At 41.6% G+C, this 24,444-nt stretch overlaps 1 protein-coding gene across 1 annotated transcript in view; it reads left to right on the forward strand.

The window, feature by feature from the left end:
• Positions 1 to 24,444, forward strand: part of LOC124613819 (lachesin-like) — a 232,469-nt gene that overhangs the window by 61,108 nt on the left and 146,917 nt on the right. Inside the window, exons 2-3 of the mRNA XM_047142542.1 lie at positions 9,280 to 9,404; positions 9,494 to 9,679. Of these exons, the coding sequence (XP_046998498.1) occupies positions 9,280 to 9,404; positions 9,494 to 9,679 (311 nt within the window). The remainder of the gene's footprint in view (positions 1 to 9,279; positions 9,405 to 9,493; positions 9,680 to 24,444) is intronic.

A 24,444-nucleotide genomic window follows, 5' to 3' on the forward strand; every position in this document is an offset into this window, starting at 1 on the left:
TGTACAAGGATACAAGATGACTTAGACAAAATTTCCAACTGGTGTGATGAATGGCAGTTAATGCTAATTGAAAGAGAAAAATAGTAAGTTAACTTACATGAGTAGGAAAAAGGAACTAGTAATTTCGGGATACAGCATTAGAAGTACGCGGCTCGACGCAGTCATGGTATCATCACGTTGCAGAGCGTCATGAAATGGAACGAGCATGTATGGATTGTATTAGGAAAAGCAAATGGTCGAATTCGGTTGTTTGGGAGAATTTTAGGAAAGTGTGGTTCATCTGTAAACGAGACGTATCTTTGCATCTGTAAAGGGGGCGTATAGAATCCTATTTCGATCCATCCTGGAGTACTGCTGGAGTGTTTGCAATCCTCACCAGGCCGGTTTAAAGGAAGGCATCGAATTGCTTCAGAGGCGGGCTACTAGAAGTGTTATCAGCGGTTTCAGTCACCACGCAAGTATTAGGGATATGCTTCGTGGTCTCCAATGAGAATCCCTGTACAGAAGACGACTCTCTTTTCAAGGAACGCTATGAGAAAATTTAGAGACAGGGTGTCTGAGGCTGACTGCAAAACAAACTCTACTGCCGCCCTCGTACATTTAGCGTAAGGAACTTAAAAGATAAGATAAGAAAAATTAGGGGTCGTACAGAGGCATACAGGCAGTCGATTTTCCCACGCTCTGTTGCGAGTGTAACAGGAAGGAAAATGATTACTAGTGGTACACTGTACCCTCCGCCACGCACCCTACGGTGGCTTGCGGAGTATAGATGTGAACAGATAATTTTGATTGAGAACTGTTTCCTCCCTTCCTCCTCCCCCTTCCCCCCTTCCCCACTCCTCTCTCCCCCACCCCCTGGTCACCAGTTCTGTTAAGAATCGAAGTCCGTTGTATAAAACATCTTCAATGGTCTGATTACGCGATGGTAGTTTAAATATTTGCCGTTAAGCATAGAAAACCACAATGGCCGAGTACGCTACACCCTACTTCTGTTGGTTTCATTAACTTAATATTACGGACTAGATTAATGAATAAAGGAAAAGTCAGAAAGAAAAGAAGTCTATATTCTGTAAATGTTTAGGAGAATACATTTCCAGAGCTATACGTCGTAGAATAATATAATTTTGTAGATTCATTCAGTGTTATGTGGGAATACTGCTTGCAAAATGTTTTGCTAAAACAATTACAAACAAAATTATTGAATTAAAACGTCTTGTGCGATGCTGAAGTTTTACTGTGTGGGCGGAGAAAATATAATAAGCGTTAAAACTTTTTGATTTCATTATTTAGTGGTAGTTGTGAGCGAGAAAATGTTTCGTAAAGGTTTGAAAATACGTGTAAAATTTGTTAAAAATCGCTAAGTGCTCTCATTCTTAAATACTGGATGAATATGCCTCTTCTGGACACATACACAACTTGTAACTTTAATTCTTATCTTATTGAAAGTTTAATGTAGCATTACGCCGCTTAATGAGTAGCTTATGGCAGCATTTTAAGTTTATGAATTAACTGAATAATTATGCCAAATACTGAAAATCAAATTATCGTTCCCCCTTAAAGCCGTTAGACAGGCATGCTGTTTGTTTTGGGTTGGGCGACGGATTTAAACATTTAGTGATAGAGATCAGTCCAGTAGAAAACTGCCTAATAGAAAGATATATTCTTGTACATTACATCAAAGGAAGCATATTGCTGCCCTCGAGCACACGATTAAATCAGTCGAATTGCCTGATAACAACAAAGGTAGTAGTAGAGTTCTTATTTTTATCCACAGTCAAATCGTAAACTACGCATGCATTCCTGCAGTATCGTATCAACAAACCTGGAAAATGAGGCAGCAAAGCAATAATAATAATAATAATAATAATAATAATAATCCCCGTGGAGGCCCGGGAAAAGAATAGGCCTCCGGTATGTTCTGCCAGTCGTAAAAGGCGACGAAAAGAACAAACCACTAATAGGGCTAACCCCCCTTTTAGTGTGATTAGTTGGTTCAGGACAGAACTAAAGAAGCCTCGGACAAGCGCCGTCATGGTCGGGGACGACGCTTGAACCCTATGCCCGCCCACAATGGTAACGACACTGCTAGCCAACTGGAAAATGATTTAAATCCAAATAGAGGTGTTTTGCAGGATATGCTTCCTGCAACCACCCTAGAAGGAAAACAAAGACAGAGGATGAGATGGTCAGATGAAGTTAATCGACACCTCATGTTCTGTTATTACCAAGCAACAAACCTAGGAACCAACACAACTGGATACAGATCACAAGTATACACAACATTTATTACCAGATACCCAGAATTAAAATTTTTAACAGAACAACGACTAGCTGATCAGATCCGTGTAATAATAAAAAATAACAGGATACCCCAGTCAGAATTAGAAAACATCAAACAACAAGTACAACAAATTCTGGAACAAAATAATGTGCAATCAGAAGAAGAAGAAAATACAGTAATGGACTCAAACATCCCAGAGCAAACAAACAAAGAACAACACGCACCAATTAAACAATCAGAGGAAAACGAAATCTTAAGACAGCCACCAGAACAAGCACAAATAGAACACGAAGTGACACAGATGTTAGATATAGAAGAAAAATTTCAGCTAACATATATAGAATACAAAGACACAAATACAGACATTAGACCATTCTTGCATAGACCACCAAATAACCCACAAGTCCAAACAACAATAAAAACTATCAACACAATCATACACAACAAAATAAATGAAAACACAACTATGGAAGAGTTACAACTACTGGTTTATATAGGAGCACTCACTACACTAAATATACACACTAGGCAGAGATCAGAACCAACCAACACACAGAAGAAACCCACAAAACCAGCATGGCAACACAGGCTACAGATCAAAATAGAAAAACTGAGAAAAGACATCGGACAGCTAACACAATTTATAAGAAATGAAATCTCGAGAAAAAAACGAAAAAGATTAGGTAAAATCTCTCAACAAGAAGCGACAGAGCAATTAGACGAAAAGAAGCAGAAATTACAAGCATTAGCCAAACGACTCAGAAGATACAAAAAAAGTGAAAATAGAAGGAAACAAAACCAAACATTCAACACAAACCAAAAGAAATTTTACCAGACAATAGATAACACATACCTTAAAATAGACAATCCACCAAACATAACAGACATGGAACACTTCTGGAGCAACATATGGTCAAACCCGGTACAACATAACAGGCATGCACGATGGATACAAGCAGAAACAGACACATACAAGATGATACCACAAATGCCTGAAGTGATAATTTTGCAACATGAAGTCACCCAAGCAATTAATTCTACTCACAATTGGAAAGCCCCTGGAAATGATAAAATACCAAATTTCTGGTTAAAGAAGTTCACCTCAACACATTCACACCTAACTAAATTATTTAACAGTTACATTGCAGACCCATACACATTCCCTGATACACTTACACATGGAATAACATATCTGAAACCTAAAGATCAAGCAGACACAGCGAACCCAGCTAAATATCGCCCCATAACATGCCTACCAACAATATACAAAATATTAACTTCAGTCATTAAACAGAAATTAATGACACATACAACACAGAACAAAATTATAAATGAAGAACAAAAAGGCTGTTGCAAAGGAGCACGAGGATGTAAAGAGCAACTGATAATAGATGCAGAGGTGACATATCAAGCTAAAACTAAACAAAGGTCGCTACACTACGCATACATTGATTACCAAAAAGCTTTTGATAGTGTACCCCACTCATGGTTACTACAAATATTGGAAATATACAAAGTAGATCCTAAATTGATACAGTTCCTAAACATAGTAATGAAAAATTGGAAAACCACACTTAATATCCAAACAAATTCAAATAATATCAAATCACAGCCAATACAGATTAAGCGTGGAATATACCAAGGAGACTCATTAAGTCCTTTCTGGTTCTGCCTTGCTCTGAACCCACTATCCAACATGCTAAATAATACAAATTATGGATACAATATTACTGGAACATACCCACACAAAATCACACATTTGCTATACATGGATGATCTAAAACTACTGGCAGCAACAAATCAACAACTCAACCAATTACTAAAGATAACAGAAGGATTCAGCAATGATATAAGTATGGCTTTTGGAACAGACAAATGTAAGAAAAATAGCATAGTCAAGGGAAAACACACTAAACAAGAAGATTACATATTGGATAACCACAGCGACTGCATAGAAGCAATGGAAAAAATGGATGCCTATAAATATCTAGGATACAGACAAAAAATAGGAATAGATAATACAAATATTAAAGAAGAACTAAAAGAAAAATATAGACAAAGACTAACAAGAATACTGAAAACAGAATTGACAGCAAGAAACAAGACAAAAGCTATAAATACTTATGCCATACCAATATTGACCTACTCATTTGGAGTAGTGAAATGGAGTAACACAGACCTAGAAGCACTCAATACACTTACACGATCACAATGCCACAAATATAGAATACATCACATACATTCAGCAACAGAAAGATTCACATTAAGCAGAAAGGAAGGAGGAAGGGGATTTATCGACATAAAAAACCTACATTATGGACAGGTAGACAATTTAAGAAAATTCTTTCTAGAACGAGCAGAAACTAGCAAAATACACAAGTGAATCACTCATATAATTACATCGGCTACACCACTGCAATTTCATAACCACTTCTACAACCCTTTAGATCACATGACATCAACAGATACGAAGAAAGTAAATTGGAAAAAGAAAACACTTCATGGCAAGCACCCGTATCATCTAACACAGCCACACATCGATCAAGACGCATCCAACACATGGCTAAGAAAAGGCAATATATACAGTGAGACAGAAGGATTCATGATTACAATCCAGGATCAAACAATAAACACCAGGTATTATAGCAAGCATATTATTAAAGATCCCAATACCACAACGGATAAATGCAGACTTTGTAAACAACAAATAGAAACAGTAGATCACATCACAAGCGGATGTACAATACTAGCAAATACAGAATACCCCAGAAGACATGACAATGTCGCAAAAATAATACATCAACAGATTGCCTTACAACATAAACTTTTAAAACAACACGTTCCTACATACAAGTATACACCACAAAATGTACTGGAGAATGATGAATACAAATTATACTGGAACAGAACCATTATAACCGATAAAACAACGCCACATAACAAACCTGACATCATACTCACCAATAAAAAGAAGAAATTAACACAACTAATCGAAATATCCATACCCAATACAACAAATATACAAAAGAAAACAGGAGAAAAAATTGAAAAATACATCCAACTGGCTGAGGAAGTCAAAGACATGTGGCATCAGGATAAAGTTGACATCATACCAATTATACTATCAACTACAGGAGTCATACCACACAATATCCACCAGTACATCAATGCAATACAGCTACATCCAAACATATATATACAACTACAGAAATCCGTAATTATTGATACATGTTCAATTACCCAAAAGTTCCTAAATGCAATATAACACATACCGTACAGTTAAAAGAAAGTGACACTTGATCAAGGTACGCGTCACTCCATTTTTAACCGGACTTGACATCTGAGAAAGTGGAGATAATAATAATAATAATATGCGGTATCAAAATTCAGTTCTACATTTCTATTGTCTTCTAAAACAATATGTAACAGCCAAATTCTCAAACTTTTTTTCACTTCGACTTGCTTGTTAATCTGATACCATTTTTGTACATATAAATTAACTTCCTACATTATAAGAAGTGGCGGGTGCATACTTAAGTGAAGATATTTCAGAGACAGTCAGATCAAGTAAAAAGTCCTTTACATTTTCGCCACGCAATACTTTTTGTGAACTTGATAAACTCAGAGTCAGAACTTGATCCGATACCTTTTTGATATTCTTTTTATCTGCAACACTCACTTCTCCGTAGGATAATTGCAAAGATTTTTCAACCTCTTCAATACTTGTCGGAGGTTCCACCAGTTACTTGTAGCTCTTGTAGCTTATGAAGTGTTCTGGGCTCAGAAACCCCAAAATAAAACATAAAGGTAAAGCTCTATATCCATTTATTAACAAAATAATTTTCTTCAACTTAACACAAATGGCCTCCTCCGACTGATATTGACGCTCACCAAAAAGTGCAAAAATGTCAGTAACCTGGAAGAAAATCATAATGGACGGGAAGTCCGCTGAATTCTTGTAACACAGTCCTGTTACCGAGACACACAAAGATATTCTCTGTGATACAGTACATTCCAAGTTCACGATCCAACGGGAAGGCATAAGTCTGAAAAGAATGATACTTAAGGTTCCAACAAGACCATAAACAATTTCAGAGTCCCTTCAGTCTCACCGGACGAGTCTGACAGTAACTAATCATACCAACGGTTCCCACGAGCACGTCACCAAACTGGAGATGAAGATGGTGTACAAGCGGAAGGGGTACTGGCCCGAAGCAGAGGGCGTCAGCAACGTAACTGGCTCGATCGGGGCCAGTGTATTCCTACATACTCGCATAGCGGAGGAATACATGCATTCGATTGACATCACTTGAGAAGGTGGATGCAGCAAAAGGTCCGCAGCAAAAGCGACCCCTGTCGCTATTGTGCGCTCCACCTGTTATCGTGCCTGGTGTACGAGAAGGCTTCTGCGGGCCGGGCTGCCAATTTCGTATCTCGCTGCTCTGTGCAATCGTTCAGTCACAGGTGCAATGCTTGCTGCAGCCCGCCTAGCAGATGTGTATTGCAGGGTGGCTTCGGCGCCTGATGACTTCCGCGACACACCCGCTTCCAACTTCATTGCTATCGCAAGCACAACCACAGAATTTGATTTAGTGTAAATTAGGTCTTGCTTCATGTCTGTTTTCTTGAATGTCACTTCCACACAATGCAAGCTGCATTAGTGTCCTCGACAGTATCTGCGACCCAAACCCAGAATTAACACGATTAGTGGATAATAATTTGAAGTTTTTCTGTAGGTAAAGCACACAGATGTTATCATCATGGACTGTGTGGCTGGTCCCGGCGGAGGTTCGAGTCCTCCCTCGGGCATGGGTGTGTGTGTGTTTGTCTTTAGGATACCTTAGATTAAGTAGTGTCTAAGCTTAGGGACTGATGACCTTAGCAGTTCAGTCCCATAAGATTTCACACACACCTGAACATTTTTTGTCATCATCAACAAATTTTCGTGAATTTACGGTCTCCTAGTGCCTTATTGTCAAAGTTATCACAGTAAAGATGGCGTCATTAATTGCATTTTGGACGTCTCATTAACTCGTTTTTGGACACTACTAGTGAATTCAAATTGTCATATTTCAGACGTACTGTTTCTGCTACGGCTTGTATTGCGTGGGCTAAAGAAGGAACGTGCCTTAGTTTACGGTAAAATATTTTAACTTCTTTCCCATCGAACAAGTACGGCGCAGCATTTCTTAGCAACAACAGGACTGTTTCTAGATTTAAATTAGTGGCAAAAAACATATGCTGACCTCTAGAAACGTCTACCGAGCCGACGGAGGGCACTTGAGATCATTATGAAGTACAGACTGGCACAAAATTAGCGAAATTACGCATGTACTGCGATTTTGAAATGATTTGTGTGATATAAACATCAACAAGAGGTGTTACCACGCGAGTTATTGCAACATACTATAACGTGACTCAGTGTGCCGTCCCCTAATCAATAAAAGTTTGAGATTCTGCATGTAACAAGAATTTCGAGACAGAGTTTAATTGCACTCGAAATAAGTACCAAAACATCAAATTGGCTCTTGCTTGCAAAGGGGACGATGTCGGAATTAAATTTTTGCAACGTGGTGATTTAATTACTGGATATAACTCTATTTACAGTAGAATATTTGTTTTGACATTTGTCTGGCTTTGAACTGAGTAGATACCTTTACTGATGTGTTTTCGATTTTTACGTCAGAGGAAGGTTGGATGTAAGTGCCGCGGACAGAGGAGAGAGCGCTTTTGCTTTGTTCTGTTTTGTTGGACGAAACGTGTGCGTGAATCAATAATTCGTCTTGGTAATTTGAAAACACGTAGATTTGAATAGTCGCGTGAGAGACAACAGTGTGGTACGTAAATAATTAGTGGAAATTTAAAGACTCACCCGTGCTAAGTATTAAGATATTCAATTTTGAAATAATCTGCAATACGGAGTAGCTTACTGATTCCGTTGCTACGTTGCATGAATCATTCAGCACAATTACAGTTGTATACGAAATCAGACTATTTAAGATGAGTGGATGTAGAGTAACTGCAGTTTTATTTCAGAAGGGTCAATAAATCGCAGTTCGACATATTCAATGTTGTTCGATTTTCTTAACGTAAAGCCAATCTTTTGAACTTTGAATGCCAGTACACTACATATCTGTCGGAATTTTGGTGAGGGTGACCAGACTTTCATTAAAAAAAAGAAATTTAAATTAAAAATACAAATCCACACCAGGACACTAACTGAATAGTCACGTTTACCGAAACTCTACCTGCCGTTCTCCATCGCTCCTTCCCTGAGACGAACAAGCCGGAAGACAAGAGGGCACGACGCCAAGCGGTTCATGTGGTGATGCGAGAGAAGGAGGAGAAAAAGTGGTTCAATATGCAGCGAGGTCAGAAAGTAGAATCTGTATCATAAATATCTAATATTGTTAGGTTATATTAATGAAATCTTCGAAACATAGATTTACTCCCCAAATGGCCGAAACATGCAACGATGAAGGTATAATGCATCTGCATGGAAATCCGGGCTCTGATGATTGGATATGGTGCGTAACGACCACTTATGGTCAGGTATAGGCGGTGGTAATGTCAGATTACGATTTATTGTCAATAAATTAAATCCGTAAGACGTTTCGACGGCTTCCAATGGTTTATTAATACGAGAATACCATCGATATCTTTTCTGTTTCTGCTGTAGACAGCTAACCGTGTTAACCCAGTCTCAGCGTCAAAAGTTACGAAACAAAATAGTATTATTTTCAGCACACTATATCTGTTTCCGTGTGGAGCTAACAGAAACGGCAGTACGACCATGCAACATGAAATATATTTAGTGAAGAAACTTGCTATGAGTTTCCTTCTTTTCCCGTTATGTCCGGAAGGTCCTCCTGCAGTTGTCTTACCAGCTCAGATTCCCCCACCTTTCCTCAACTCCTCCTCCTCTCGCTATCTCAACCCCCAAATCATTGAGTTGCAACGCTACGTGAAGTTGACAGGAGGATAAACGTCTGTTGCAGGCGAGGTGGTGTTGCAGCCCGACGAGCCCATGCCGGAGTTCCTGGCGCCACTGGAGAACCTCACGGCCACGCAGGGCCGTGACGTCACCTTCACGTGCGTCGTCAACCACCTGGGCAAGTACAAGGTGAGCCTGCACGACCCGCCCCCAGCTCCCAATGCCATTCCATAACGCTGAGCGCTGGACTGTGAGCTGCGAATGCTGCGCTGACGCAGGTGGCGTGGATCAAGTCCGACTCCAAGGCGATCCTCGCGATCCACACGCACCTCGTGGCCCACAACCCGCGCCTCACCGTCACCCACAACGGGCACAACACGTGGAAGCTGCACATCAATTCCGTGCACCAGGACGACTCCGGAATCTACATGTGCCAGGTCAACACGGAGCCCATGCGTAGCCAGGTGAGTGCCTCGTCTCAAACACACAGCATTGCGTGGCAAGTACTACAAATACTTCTATATCTGCATAAATACTCTGTAAACAACTGTAGAGTGCACGTCGGACGATACGTGGAATACGCCCTGCACGATGCTAAGTCGAGGAACATCTTGTCATAGCGGAGAAGCTGCACAATCGGGCATATATGGGGAAAACAAGATTCGATGATCCCAAATTATTTCATGTATACTTTTGAAACTTAAATAGCCGATCACACACGGTTGTATTTCTGCGAGGTGCCATATCCACTCGCCAGCGTCGCGGATATCTTTGGCGGATCCTACCTGCCGATCCCACAAACTTTCAGTGCCTGCTTACCGGATCTAGTCGTTCAGATGTGCCGGAACCAAGCTCTTGATGTGTTGCGTAAATCGACGGATTTTCGTGATTTATCTATGAATCCAGGACTGTAGTGAATATTTGACAGGCTAGAGGCCACGGGATACAGATTTCAGTAGCTGTGACTGTGTCTCGCCAAAAGCGCTTTGTACGCTGAGGTATTTTTAGACGTTACGTTAATTGTACTGAATTTTTTGTAACTCGTTTTTATCGTCCAGAGGAAGTTATTATGTACTGCAGTAGGAAGAAAATTCTGGGAATCGTCGGCGATTTGTAAGCTATGTATTCACGTATTTCTCGAAACAAAAAGAGCGCAGAACGAGTCAAAAATGGGTTGCCGAAACAACATTCCAGACACATATATCTGATTCTGAATCGTAGGCCTTCCTCTGAGAATCGTGAAGGTTACAAGTGCTAGGGATAGGATCTTCTTAAACTTTGTAATGTTCATTAGTTCGCAACATCTGTAAAATAATGGACGGAACACAGTTATTGGTAATACAGGATGGTAATAATACCGGCATCACTTTATTGGCACTTTCCATAGTGTTGTTTTATGCAATTCATTTCCTCCACTTTACCGCCTCTTTCAAGAGAAGCTCTTTTCTGAAATTACTGAAGGTATTTTAAATCCATCACTCGTAATAGAAGAAAATGCATATTTCGTCACCAGCTGCATTTCGTTCCTTCGAAGCAAAATTTCATCAGTGGCTCGTAATGAAACATGTTTACGGTTTGCCTTGCTTTCTAGATCTAAAAACAGTTCGTTACAAAAGATAATGATTTTGATACGTCATTTTATGTCAATCAGAAAACGCAGTTTTCTATCACAATCTTGAGGTATTCCGTCGTTTGACAGTGCTGTTTTCCGCCTAATCCCACATTTTGCAGAGCTATACACTTATTGATGTGAAATACGATAAGCAAGGAGACGAAAATCGGACATAAAACACCGCAAGTAAAATTAGCACCTTTTGCTTCGAACAATTTTTAGATACAGAAAGCAAACCGTTACAGTCTACTGACAATGTTGTAGATCAGTCAAACTAAAGGTGTTGATAGAACCTACCGGTAACAAATCTAACAATCCATACCTAAACTGTTTCGCTGTCTTCCTATAATCAGACCCGATAATGTTTCCAAACACTAGAGCGGTACTCAAGAATAGGTCGCACATTCTATACGTGGTCTCTATTACAGATGAATCACGGTTTCCTAAAACTCTCTTAATAAACCGAAGTCGACGATTCGCCTTCCCCACTATTTAACTTACATCACTGGGTCAAGCAATACACTACTAATGCTGTATTCCAATTTTGGGAACATTTATTGCTCGTCATTTTTTCTTGATTTTTTTTTGTGTGTGTGAGAAAGTTACAGAGATACTCAACAAAATCTAGCGGCACATTGCGACTCAGAAAGGTTTACTATTGAAATTTCGAGTGAGCACTTTTCGGGAAAAGCAGGACGACATATTATTTTTCCTCACTGACATCACACAAAGTGACCAAGGCGAGAAAATTGAGAATCTGTTACTAATACAGAGGCTTACCGTCTATCGTTCTTCCAACGCCCCATTCACGAATGGGACAGGGAAGAGGAGATCAGTTTTTGGTACCAGAAGCACCCTCTACCACACACCGTTAGGTGGCTTGTAGAGTATGATACAGTTGTAGATGTAGGTAGGGCACTGTTTTTCCTAATCATCTGCATTATCTTACATTTGTCTACGTTTATAGCTAGCTGCTATTCATGACACCGAAAAGAAATTTTGTCATTTTTTCGTTTTCCATCCTTCCTTAGGTGCTTCAAAATTCATGAAGGACAGTTTGTTTTATCCATACTCGTTTCGCTTCTTTTATTTATGAAGAATCTTCAGTGACGATTTCCATTGTTGTTCGTCCATATGTACGGTCTTAGAGATTTATTTATTCGAGACCCATGCTCCAGCAGGCCGTTTTCCGGCGTTTTTTCACCCACATTTATTATGACACATCACTTTCCCTTTTCATTTTGTAATCAACATACGTATATTTGCACACACTCTTAAACACACTCATGTTGATTAGAAATGGAAAGTGCAAGTGGTGTATCACAATAAATGTGGATGAAAAAAGCCGGAAATCGGAAAGCTGGAGCGTAGGGACCGAATGTACGGTTATTCGGACCACATATATGGACTAGCAACACTACAAATCGCAACTGAAGATGCTTCATAAATAAAAGAAGCGAAACGCGTATGGCAAAAAACAATCTGTCCTTCGTGCAGTTGCATAGATGGAATACAAATGTATGAAAGAAACTTTCTTTAGGTCATCTAGTACTCTTCTGCAATCTCTGAACGACAACCTCCTTCCGCACATCACAGCACCATCAGTAAACCCGCAGGTTGCTGCTCATCTTCATTGTCTCATCATCTATGTAGACGGAAAATAAGAACAGTCCTATCACACTTCGTTGCGATACTCCCGTCGATACCCTTATCTCTGATAAGCACTCGCCGTCGATGACAACTTACTGGGTCCTATTATTTAAGAAGTCCTGGAGCCACTCACAACTGGGAACCTATTCCGTGCGCTCGTACCTTCGCTAACAATCTGCCTCTTCCCATTGATTCACAGTTCGTAGCCGGCCGGGGTGGCCGAGCGGTTCTAGGCGCTTCAGTCTGGAACCACGCGACCGCTACGGTCGTAAGTTCGAATCCTGTCTCGGGCATGGATGTGTGTGATGTCCTTAGGTTAGTTAGGTTTAAGTAGTTCTAAGTTCTAGGGGACTGATGACCTCAGAAGTTAAGTCCCATAGTGCTCAGATCCATTTTTTGAACGACAGTTCGTAGGATGTCGTGTGAGAAAAGGACAAGCAGAGTTTCGGTCGGGGGATGCTTTCTAGAGCCTTCCTGATTTTTGCACAGAAGCATTTCCTCCTCAAGGAATTTATTATATTCGAACTGACAATAAGTTCAAAAACTCTGCAGCAAACTGATGTCGGGGATATTGATTTGCAGTTTTGTTGGTCCGTTCTTTTCCACTTGTTATATACAGGATTCACCTGAATTTTTTTCCAGTCCTTGTGATTTTGCGCTGCGCTAGTGATACGCAATAAATGAAGCTATGGAAGGGGGCAATTGCGTACAGTACTCTGCAATGCCGAATTTCGGCTCCATCCTGATCTGGCGACTTGTTTGTTTTCGATACGGTACTGCATGCGTATATGCACGTCCGAAGTAACTTTGCATCGTATTTCTGAACAACAATGGCACTGCATTATCGTATTTATCCTCCGAAAGCGGGCAAGGACTTTCAATTAAACTGTCTCCTCTGTACCAGAATACACATAATGCATGCACGAGTTCAGGTTGCAGACACGTGGTTGACGACATATGGAAGATTGGATCTGACAGTGGGTCGTGCTCGGATAGTCTAAAGACAAGGTGACAGCTCGAGGTAAGCGGACACTCCGGGTTCGAATCTCGGTCTGGCACAGATTTTCGTTGCCGTCATTGCATTATATGGCTGACAGTAGGCCATATTCGCAAATCCGAAACATTTCATATACACAAATCAAAAAAGTTTTCTATCACCCCTTTTCCTAGAACTCCTGAGGACAGACGTTGACTGTGTATCACAGACAATGTCCCTTTGAATGTTCAGAGATGCCATTAAACCCGTGCTAAGATGTAACCAGCCATGCGTTAGCATCGCTTATTAGACGGAGGGGGTCTGAGCCCATCAGTTCCAGTCATTCCACCAGGAAGGAGGTACACGGCTCGTGTTTTCTGTAGTTCAACCATGCCTTGACGGTCAATACCGCTGTTCGATCGCGTCCGCATTGTTACTGTGTGCCAGGAAGGGCTATCAACAAGGGAAGTGTCCAGATGTCTCGTAGTGAACCAAAGCGATCTCGTTAGGACATGGAGGAGAGACAGGAACTGTCGATGACTTGCCTCGCTCAGGCCGCCCAAGCCCTACTACTGCTGTAGATGACCGCCACCTACGGATTATGGCTCGGAGGAACCCTGACAGCAACGCCAACGTGTTTAATAAAGCTATTCGTGCAGGACGTTGTGTTGCGACTCAAACTGTACGCAATATGCTGAATGTTGCGCAACTTCACTCCCGACGTCCATGGCGAGGTCCATCTTTGCAACCACGACACCATGCAGCGGGATACAGGTGGGCCCAACGACATGCCGAATCGACCGCGCAGGATTGGCATCACATTCTGTTCACCAATGAGTGTCGCATATGCCTTCAATCAGACAATCGTCGGAGACATGTTTAGAGGCTATCCGGTCAGGATGAACGCCTTAGACACACTGTCCAGCGAGTGCAGCAAGTGGAGGCTCCCTACTGTTTTGGGGTGGCATTATGTGGGGCCCACATACACCGCTCGTGGTCAAGGAAGGGGCCGTAGCGGCCGATAGTCCAACCATATCGGCAGCATATTGGCGAGGCATTCGTCTTAATGGACGTCAATTCGCGCCCCATCACGCACATCTTGTAAATGACTTCCTTCAGGATAACGACATCCCTCGTTTAGAGTGGCCAGCATGTTCTTCAGACATGAACCCTACCGAACATGCATGGGATAGATTGAAAAGGGCTGTTTATGGGTGACATGAGCCACCGAACACTCTGAGGGATCTAAGCCAAATAGCAGTTGCGGAGTGGGACAATCTGGACCATCGGTGCCTTCATAAACTTGTGGATAGTATGCCACGACGAATACAGGCATACATGAATGCAAGAGGACGTGCTACTGGGTATTAAAGGTACCGGTGTGTACAGCCACCACCTCTGAAGGCCTTCCATTATTCTGGTTCAACGTGCAATGTGTGGTTTTCATGAGCAATAAGAAGGGCAGAAATGATGTTTATGTTGATCTCTATTCCTATTTTCTGTCCAGGTTCCTATTCTTGAACCCGATGTGACGCAAAACGTCTTTTGATGTTTGTGTTACTTTTTTCAGATCTTTCAGTTGAGTTTCTACGCCAGAGATGCCTATTACTACGTCCTCCATCTGGGCGTCCTGTCTACTCGGGGTAGCTACGAGAAACGTAGATCTTCGTAGACGGTCTGGCATGTTAATCCTACTTCTCCCGAATGCAAGCGCACTGTTGTAAGCATTACGAAATCTCGTTCAGTGTCAGGTTTCGATGACAACTACTAATCTTGTGACCTATTGTTCCTTCTTGTCCGATACGACTGAGCATTCTGTCCGTCGTTGTACGTTAGTACAGCCACAGTTTGCAACAATGACTGAAATTTCTCCTAGGGAAAGAGTCAACGGAGAGAACTGTATTCTATCACAACGTGGCTGAAGGGGAAGTTTTGGCTTAAGAAATTCCACCGGTATTACACATGCCGAGCTCATTTATTGGAAATGTTATCGTGAATTGGAAAGGGCTGGAAAGTTTTAATTCAGTTAGTTCAAGTAAGTCCAAGGAATTAACTGATAAGGTAGAACGAACTCTGAAGTATGTTGTACGAACCAATCGTCACATAGCCTTGCCAACTACTGCAGTGTACTTCTGCTGCAGCTCATGTACGACCCGTCAAGAGAGAACAGGATCAAGTTTTGGTGGTCATTCTGCTGCCCATATGCCACTCATATGCACGACCGACTGACGTCACTTAGACTGATGAGAAGCAGAGTCTCATTGTATTGGGAATCAGTGACCGGGTGGTAACGGTTATTTCAAAGTGCACTGACATGGAAGCTTGTGAACTTGATAGATGTCTGGAAACTGTTTTGCCGCGCGGGATTAGCCGAGCGGTCTAAGGCGCTGCAGTCGTGCACTGTGCGGCTGCTCCCGGCGGACGTTCGAGTCCTCCTTCGGGCATGGATGTGTGTGTTTGTTCTTAGGATAATTTAGGTTAAGTAGTGTGTAAGCTTAGGGACTGATGACATTACCAGTTAAGTCCCATAAGATTTCACACACATTTGAACATTTTGATTTTGGAAACTGTTTTGTTTGGCGATGGTGATATTCAGTAGAGGTCATGGAAAGTCCTGTAGCTTGTGGTACGAACTATAACTTGAATTCTTTTTCCTTTGTAATCATGCCAATTTTGCAGTTCATGGTTTCATGATAATCGAAGAATAGAAAATGGGTTTGATAGAGAGCCCTGCCCAGCGCCACTCATCAGATGGATGAATTATGTAAATGTACACGGTTTGATATTTCGCTTATTGACTGGATGGGGTACTTTAATGGGTCCTTTAATGAAATAAAGGAATTTGGACCTCCAATACCTGAGACAAATAAATTAGTAATTATCATATCAATGATCAAGTAATGGATTTGAGTACAAAGTGAAATAATGATCACTATAAACTCGTTCTGATACAGTCTTTACTTCTTTGCATATAAGTAACGAAATTTCGTAAGACAAAATTTTTTGTGATTGCTGAAATTTGTAAACTGATATGTTGGTCAACTTGAATAGAGGATTTGGAATGATAATTCAAAGTCAACACATTCGGAACATAAAATCTACATCTACATCTACATTTATACTCCGCAAGCCACCCAACGGTGTGTGGCGGAGGGCACTTTACGTGCCACTGTCATTACCTCCCTTTCCTGTTCCAGTCGCGTATGGTTCGCGGGAAGAACGACTGTCTGAAAGCCTCCGTGCGCGCTCTGATTTTACATTCGTGATCTCCTCGGGAGGTATAAGTAGGGGGAAGCAATATATTCGATACCTCATCCAGAAACGCACCCTCTCGAAACCTGGCGAGCAAGCTACACCGCGATGCAGAGCGCCTCTCTTGCAGAGTCTGCCACTTGAGTTTATTAAACATCTCCGTAACGCTATCACGGTTACCAAATAACCCTGTGACGAAACGCGCCGCTCTTCTTTGGATCTTCTCTATCTCCTCCGTCAGACCGATCTGGTACGGATCCCACACTGATGAGCAATACTCAAGTATAGGTCGAACGAGTGTTTTGTAAGCCACCTCCTTTGTTGATGGACTACATTTTCTAAGCACTCTCCCAATGAATCTCAACCTGGTACCCGCCTTACCAACAATTAATTTTATATGGTCATTCCACTTCAAATCGTTCCGCACGCATACTCCCAGATATTTTACAGAAGTAACTGCTACCAGTGTTTGTTCCGCTATCATATAATCATACAATAAAGGATCCTTCTTTCTATGTGCCCGCAATACATTACATTTGTCTATGTTAAGGGTCAGTTGCCACTCCCTGCACCAAGTGCCTATCCGCTGCAAATCTTCCTGCATTTCGCTACAATTTTCTAATGCTGCAACTTCTCTGTATACTACAGCATCATCCGCGAAAAGCCGCATGGAACTTCCGACACTATCTACTAGGTCATATATATATATTGTGAAAAGCAATGGTCCCATAATACTCCCCTGTGGCACGCCAGAGGTTACTTTAACGTCTGTAGACGTCTCTCCATTGATAACAACATGCTGTGTTCTGTTTGCTAAAAACTCTTCAATCCAGCCACACAGCTGGTCTGATATTCCGTAGGCTCTTACTTCGTTTATCAGGCGACAGTGCGGAACTGTATCGAACGCCTTCCGGAAGTCAATCAAAATAGCATCAACCTGGGAGCCTGTATCTAATATTTTCTGGGTCTCATGAACAAATAAAGCGAGTTGGGTCTCACACGATCGCTGTTTCCGGAATCCATGTTGATTCCTACATAGTAGATTCTGGGTTTCCAAAAACGACATGATACTCGAGTAAAAAACATGTTCTAAAATTCTACAACAGATCGACGTCAGAGATATAGGTCTATAGTTTTGCGCATCGGCTCGACGACCCTTCTTGAAGACTGGGACTATCTGTGCTCTTTTCCAATCATTTGGAACCCTCCGTTCCTCTAGAGACTTGCGGTACACGGCTGTTAGAAGGGGGGCAAGTTCTTTCACGTACTCTGTGTAGAATCGAATTGGTATCCCGTCAGGTCCAGTGGACTTTCCTCTATTGAGTGATTCCAGTTGCTTTTCTATTCCTTGGACACTTATTTCGATGTCAGCCATTTTTTCGTTTGTGCGAGGATTTAGAGAAGGAACTGCAGTACGGTCTTCCTCCGTGAAACAGCTTTGGAAAAAGGTGTTTAGTATTTCAGCTTTACGCGTGTCATCCTCTGTTTCAATGCCATCATCATCCCGTAGTGTCTGGATATGCTGTTTCGAGCCACTTACTGATTTAACGTAAGACCAGAACTTCCTAGGATTTTCTGTCAAGTCGGTACATAGAATTTTACTTTCGAATTCACTGAACGCTTCACGCATAGCCCTCCTTACGCTAACTTTGACATCGTTTAGCTTCTGTTTGTCTGAGAGGTTTTGGCTGCGTTTAAACTTGGAGTGGAGCTCTCTTTGCTTTCGCAGTAGTTTCCTAACTTTGTTGTTGTACCACGGTGGGTTTTTCCCGTCCCTCACAGTTTTACTCGGCACGTACCTGTCTAAAACGCATTTTACGATTGCCTTGAACTTTTTCCATAAACACTCAACATTGTCAGTGGCGTCCGCAGAGATCGTACTGTGATTATCATTCGTTAGTACACAGAGACAGAAAATGCTACAGAAAGATTCGTGTGTGCATCTATTGCTTGAGTTGAATTCATGATGAATTAAGTGTAAATAAGTCTTGGAATTCAAAATTTGAATTATTACACACCGATATGTATAATTTGTCTCTCCCTACAGTAACTTCACTGTTGTGGGTGTGCCTCACTGCATTTAGAATCTGCAATTGGTGCCTGCGGAGGCTGGAAAACTAATCACTGGCTCAGTTCCAGTAGCTCTTCTCTGCCAAAGCCTATGTTCAACCTTAGCTGCATGGCAGTTTCTCGTCTCATACATGCACTGTCAAAGCAGAGGTGTGGTCTGAAATTGACGTCTACCAGAGAAGTGACTATCTGCACGGTGCTTCCGACAAAGAAAACTTTGAGGTCTGGAGTTCTCAACATAGCGTAGCGTAATTTTTATTGGCACAGTACTGACCGACAAGATATTGTTTTAAAGACATTGGCCTCCCTTCCTTACTCGGACTCCAGGGAGTTAAACATGTAAAAAAACTTGTTAGTCTTGTGGCACCAAGAGTGTCTATGCATTACTCCCTTTTTCCCCCTTTACTTGTGGGCTGATTTCTGTAAGTACAGTCGGACTGTCTTCTTCCACTCATAGGTTGTTTATATGAACCAATAGGAGCTGTCTTTACGTTTGTTTAAAAGCTTATTTAGTTTGACGTCTCTCGGTCGGGTTTCGGAGTCTCACGCCCCACGAAGAAGTCTCAAATTCTGTTCCTGTTCCACTTTCTAGGATGCTATCTCAACAGCCCATGTTTTTCTGCGAAGTTTGTGTTCCCGCTGAGAGCTGCTGAAAAAGCATTTCTCCCAGGTATCTGACCATCACGTGAACGCACTCCGTGGACATCACCTGTTAAAAACAAACTCTGTAGACAAGCACCGTCCTGGGATGCATACTACATTGTCAGATGGCAGACGCACGGGGACCAAATGTCTCTTTGTTGTTTCTTTCTGTCTCTTTGTCTCTCTCTATCGCCCCCACAAGGTAAAACTGAGCTCCGACCATTTTCAGAGTTATCTCACGTTTCCCTTCAAACGGAGAGGCAAGTGGGCAGTCCTGGGAATGTCGTGTGCTAGACTCCCTGAGGGATATACAACCAACACAGAACTCCTCGCTCTTACCGGCGTTCTACTTGCTTTCCCAATGACCTTTCATTTTACTATAATGCAGTTAGGGATACGAAATCAAAAACAAAGTGTTTTGGCAGTGACTAGTACTGATTCATATTTTATAACCCAAGGGTATTCATTTACTCCAAGTTAAGGTCATTACCTTTTGTGCTTTTTACACATTTTATAGGTCATATTGATTTAAAGTGTCTGGTAACAACTAGAACGTCGATAGTAGTTCACTTCGACTTGCCTACGTCGAAGGCCACATCTACCCAGCTACCTGAGGATGAATGTAACCACTTTCCGAGTTCTATGCATAACAGTTTATTGTTAGGACGCTCTGAGATTTCAAGTCGTGGCGGTGGTAACAATAGCATATTGTCGATGCTGCTAGTTATACAGCTATTGCATTTGGAGTGACTAGTTGTGCACATCTCGAGGTTTTAAGATTGCATCCTAACGAGTCAGTCTAACTTGACTATCTGATCAGATTTTTACGCGTACTTAAGTAATTTATAATTTATCCAGGACATTCACTTTGCATATACAAAAAGGTGCTATCTGAACAGATATTTCAAAGAGTTCTGATTATTTTCCAAGCCAGGTAAAATGTGTAAAATTAAAAACATACGATACATTGCGAGCATAGAACGTTATAATACACCATTCTAATGTTAATGTGCACAGGTCCAGTATTTTAGTCGTTGATGGTATCCTACTACACCACTGTAGCCCTAACATCAGAAGGACGTATATGTGTGGATATGTATCAACAACAGAAACACTCAATTTGAAGTGTTCTCTTTGTGTACAACGCTAGTCAAAAACAATACGACTTGAATATAATATCTGTATTTTAAGGCAGAATACTTTAAACGTGCAACACGAATAACATTTTCTAATTATGCAAATGCGGCATCTTTTAATGACTTTCACATAAAATACTGCTGTACTTTATTTCTTCTTCTGCACTTGTCCTTAGGCACTCTGGTTTCACAATTAATGTTAATTTTTTTTGCTAAGCTTCCTGCAGTGCAAACTGCAAAACGCAGGGCATCCATTTGTATCTTGTCATTTAACATATGAGTCACTTTATAAGACACTCTACTTCCGTAAGGTAATTGTCAAATATACATTAAGTTTCCTTGAATTACCTCATTATGCCCACTTGTTAGGCTGGAAAGAGCTGTAAATTTGAAAATTCTCGTCAAGCAAAGACATAAAATGTGTGATACAGATATTTAATTATTTATATTTCAAGTTGTTTGAACAGAAGTGGCATTATATGACAAATCATTTTGTTCATATCACTGGATAATACACTGTTATTTAGTTAGTCACTTGTTAAAATGAAAACGTTTACACTGTTCACTTATTTTATTTCATATTGCAACAACATTGCAGGTTTAGCACTGTAACCATTTGGCATCAATTCATTATCACCCCTTTTGCAGTTGGTTACACTGCAATACGTATATGTCAGGAACATTATATACTTTATTTTACCATAGAATCATCGTCATATTGAATCACGCCTCACCTCCTCATAGTTATTTAATGAATACTATTTTATCAATCCGGTCTTAATTAGAATAAAAAAACCTGCCCTACGTTGCGTCACTGATCAATTATTGCCGCAGCATATGTACGTCATTTAGCACCAAGAGAAGGAACCAGCCAAAAACTAACTTCTGCAACGTAATGTCCAATAGCTTATCTACAACAGTAAATAGTGGTGTAACAGGGGCCCGTGACTTACAGGACCTACCATCTAATGCTACACACCTAACGTCCACCGGCAAATTCTCCACCTGTTAAACCACCCTTTCCTGTGGTGCGTATATCCTTAACCTGTGGTCCCATATGCGTACCTAATAAAACCTAACGTGAATACAACAGTGCTCTGAAACTGGCCGGTATCACCATCGAACAAATCACAAGTCATTGTGCTAAAATACAATTTATTACTGGTGACTTGTATCCTGTTGACTTGGTGAGTTGGTGTATAGACGGTACAACATTCATATGCCGCGCGGAGTGACCGTGCAGTTTGAGGTACCAAGTCACGAACTGCGCAGCCCCTCCCTCCGGAGGTTCGAGTTCTCCCTCGAGCATGGGCGTGTGTGTGTTGTTCTTAGCATAAGATAGTTTAAGTTAGTTTAATGTAGTGTGTAAGTCTAGGGACCGATGCCCTCAGCACTTTAGTCCCCTTGAAATTCACACACACACACACACACATTTATGCAAAGTTGACAGTTCTGCTCATCACAATTCAGGAAGCATGCGACGCTGATAGTAATAGCAATTTAAAGCAAAAATTTGGCTTGCCAAATTAGCTGTTCGCAGATAACATTACAATCATTTTTCTGCTCTGCCATGCACGACTTAGACAAGAGATCACCAAGATAGTTTTTGAATCTGCTGCAATAAGTCACAAGATTCCTCGAAAGCATAAAATACGCTAACCCCACAGCTCCGAGTAGATGGGCATCAGCGATAATCCACAAGAACAGTGAGCCAGTACGGAAATAAAAGGCCGGCCGGAGTGGCCGTGCGGTTCTAGGTGCTACAGTCTGGAGCCGAGCGACCGCTGCGGTCGCAGGTTCGAATCCTGCCTCGGGCATGGATGTGTGTTAGGTTAGTTAGGTTTACTTAGTTCTAAGTTCTAGGCGACTGATGACCTCAGAAGTTAAGTCGCATAGTGCTCAGAGCCATTTGAACAGAAATAAACTTCTAGCATCGTCCGACATAGTGACGTTTAGTTTGGCGATGACATGTTACGCTCCGGTTCGGCCACACTTCCAGCATGATAATTATGGGCTTATGCTTCTATGCGATGTCAAGAATTTTGATTCCAATAGCCGATTAAAACTGAAATATGTTGTGATCTACGGCTCTGATTACCAAGCGATTTTTACCAAACACTCCTAAATAAACTACACCATCCAAACAGCTTCTGTTAAAACCTCTTTCTCCCTATACTCCATTCTTACGCTTGCTGCAACAAAGACATTGGCAATGACCGATGTCAGTTACTGTACATCTCACTGTCACATCTCAGTGTTACAGCGTAACACAACGGTCACTGATTGGTCAAGTAACGAATTTGATGTTCTTGACATATACATTGACGGAAGAAATGTCGCAAAAACGAAAATTAAAACTGGTAGGCGTATTTAGACATCTGAAAGATGATGTCTATTCACATTTCACTCCAGTCCCTTAAGAATGCCACTAGCGTAGCGGCACTATGTGTATGCAAATCAGATTTGATTTAAATATATGCTGTAACGGTCGTTAGCGTTAGTTACCTTTGAGATTGTCCATGGTGAGTTGATGTTGGTGAAGAATATCTTTAAGGCAACAAAGACGTCATTACGAACACCTTACGGAGTTTGGATGAGGTCGTGTAATAAGGCTACGAGACGTTGGATGCACAGGGCTATTACAAATGATTGAAGCGATTTCATAAATTCACTGTAGCTCCATTCATTGGCATATGGTCACGACACACTACAGATACGTAGAAAAACTCATAAAGTTTTGTTCGGCTGAAGCCGCACTTCAGGTTTCTGCCGCCAGAGCGCTCGAGAGCGCAGTGAGACAAAATGGCGACAGGACCCGAGAAAGCGTATGTCGTGCTTGAAATGCACTCACATCAATCAGTCATAACAGTGCAACGGCACTCCAGGACGAAGTTCAACAAAGACCCACCAACTGCTAACTCCATTTGGGGATGGTATGCGCAGTTTAAAGCTTCTGGATGCCTCTGTAAAGGGAAATCAACGGGTCGGCCTGCAGTGAGCGAAGAAACGGTTGAACACATGCGGGCAAGTTTCACGCGTAGCCCGCGGAAGTCGACGAATAAAGCAAGCAGGGAGCTAAACGTACCACAGCCGACGGTTTGGAAAATCTTACGGAAAAGGCTAAAGCAGAAGCCTTACCGTTTACAATTGCTACAAGCCCTGACACCCGATGACAAAGTCAAACGCTTTGAATTTTCGGCGTGGTTGCAACAGCTCATGGAAGACGATGCGTTCAGTGCGAAACTTGTTTTCAGTGATGAAGCAACATTTTTTCTTAATGGTGAAGTGCACAGACACAATGTGGGAATCTGGGCGGTAGAGAATCCTCACGCATTCGTGCAGCAAATTCGCAATTCACCAAAAGTTAAAGTGTTTTGTGCCATCTCACGGTTTAAAGTTTACGGCCCCTTTTCCTTCTGCGAAAAAATGTTACAGGACACGTGTATCTGGACATGCTGGAAAATTGGCTCATGCCACAACTGGAGACCGACAGCGCCGACTTCATCTTTCAACAGGATGGTGCTCCACCGCACTTCCATCATGATGTTCGGCATTTCTTAAATGGGAGATTGGAAAACCGATGGATCGATCGTGGTGGAGATCATGATCAGCAATTCATGTCATGGCCTCCACGCTCTCCCGACCAAACCCCATGCGATTTCTTTCTGTGGGGTTATGTGAAAGATTCAGTGTTTAAACCTCCTCTAGCAAGAAACGTGCCAGAACTGCGAGCTCGCATCAACGATGCTTTCGAACTCATTGATGGGGACATGCTGCGCCGAGTGTGGGAGGAACTTGATTATCGGCTTGATGGCTGACGAATCACTAAAGTGGCACATATCGAACATTTGTGAATGCCTAAAAAAATTTTTTGAGTTTTTGTATGTGTGT

The sequence above is a fragment of the Schistocerca americana genome, chromosome 4 (assembly GCF_021461395.2).
Source record: "Schistocerca americana isolate TAMUIC-IGC-003095 chromosome 4, iqSchAmer2.1, whole genome shotgun sequence".
Lineage (NCBI taxonomy): Eukaryota > Metazoa > Arthropoda > Insecta > Orthoptera > Acrididae > Schistocerca > Schistocerca americana.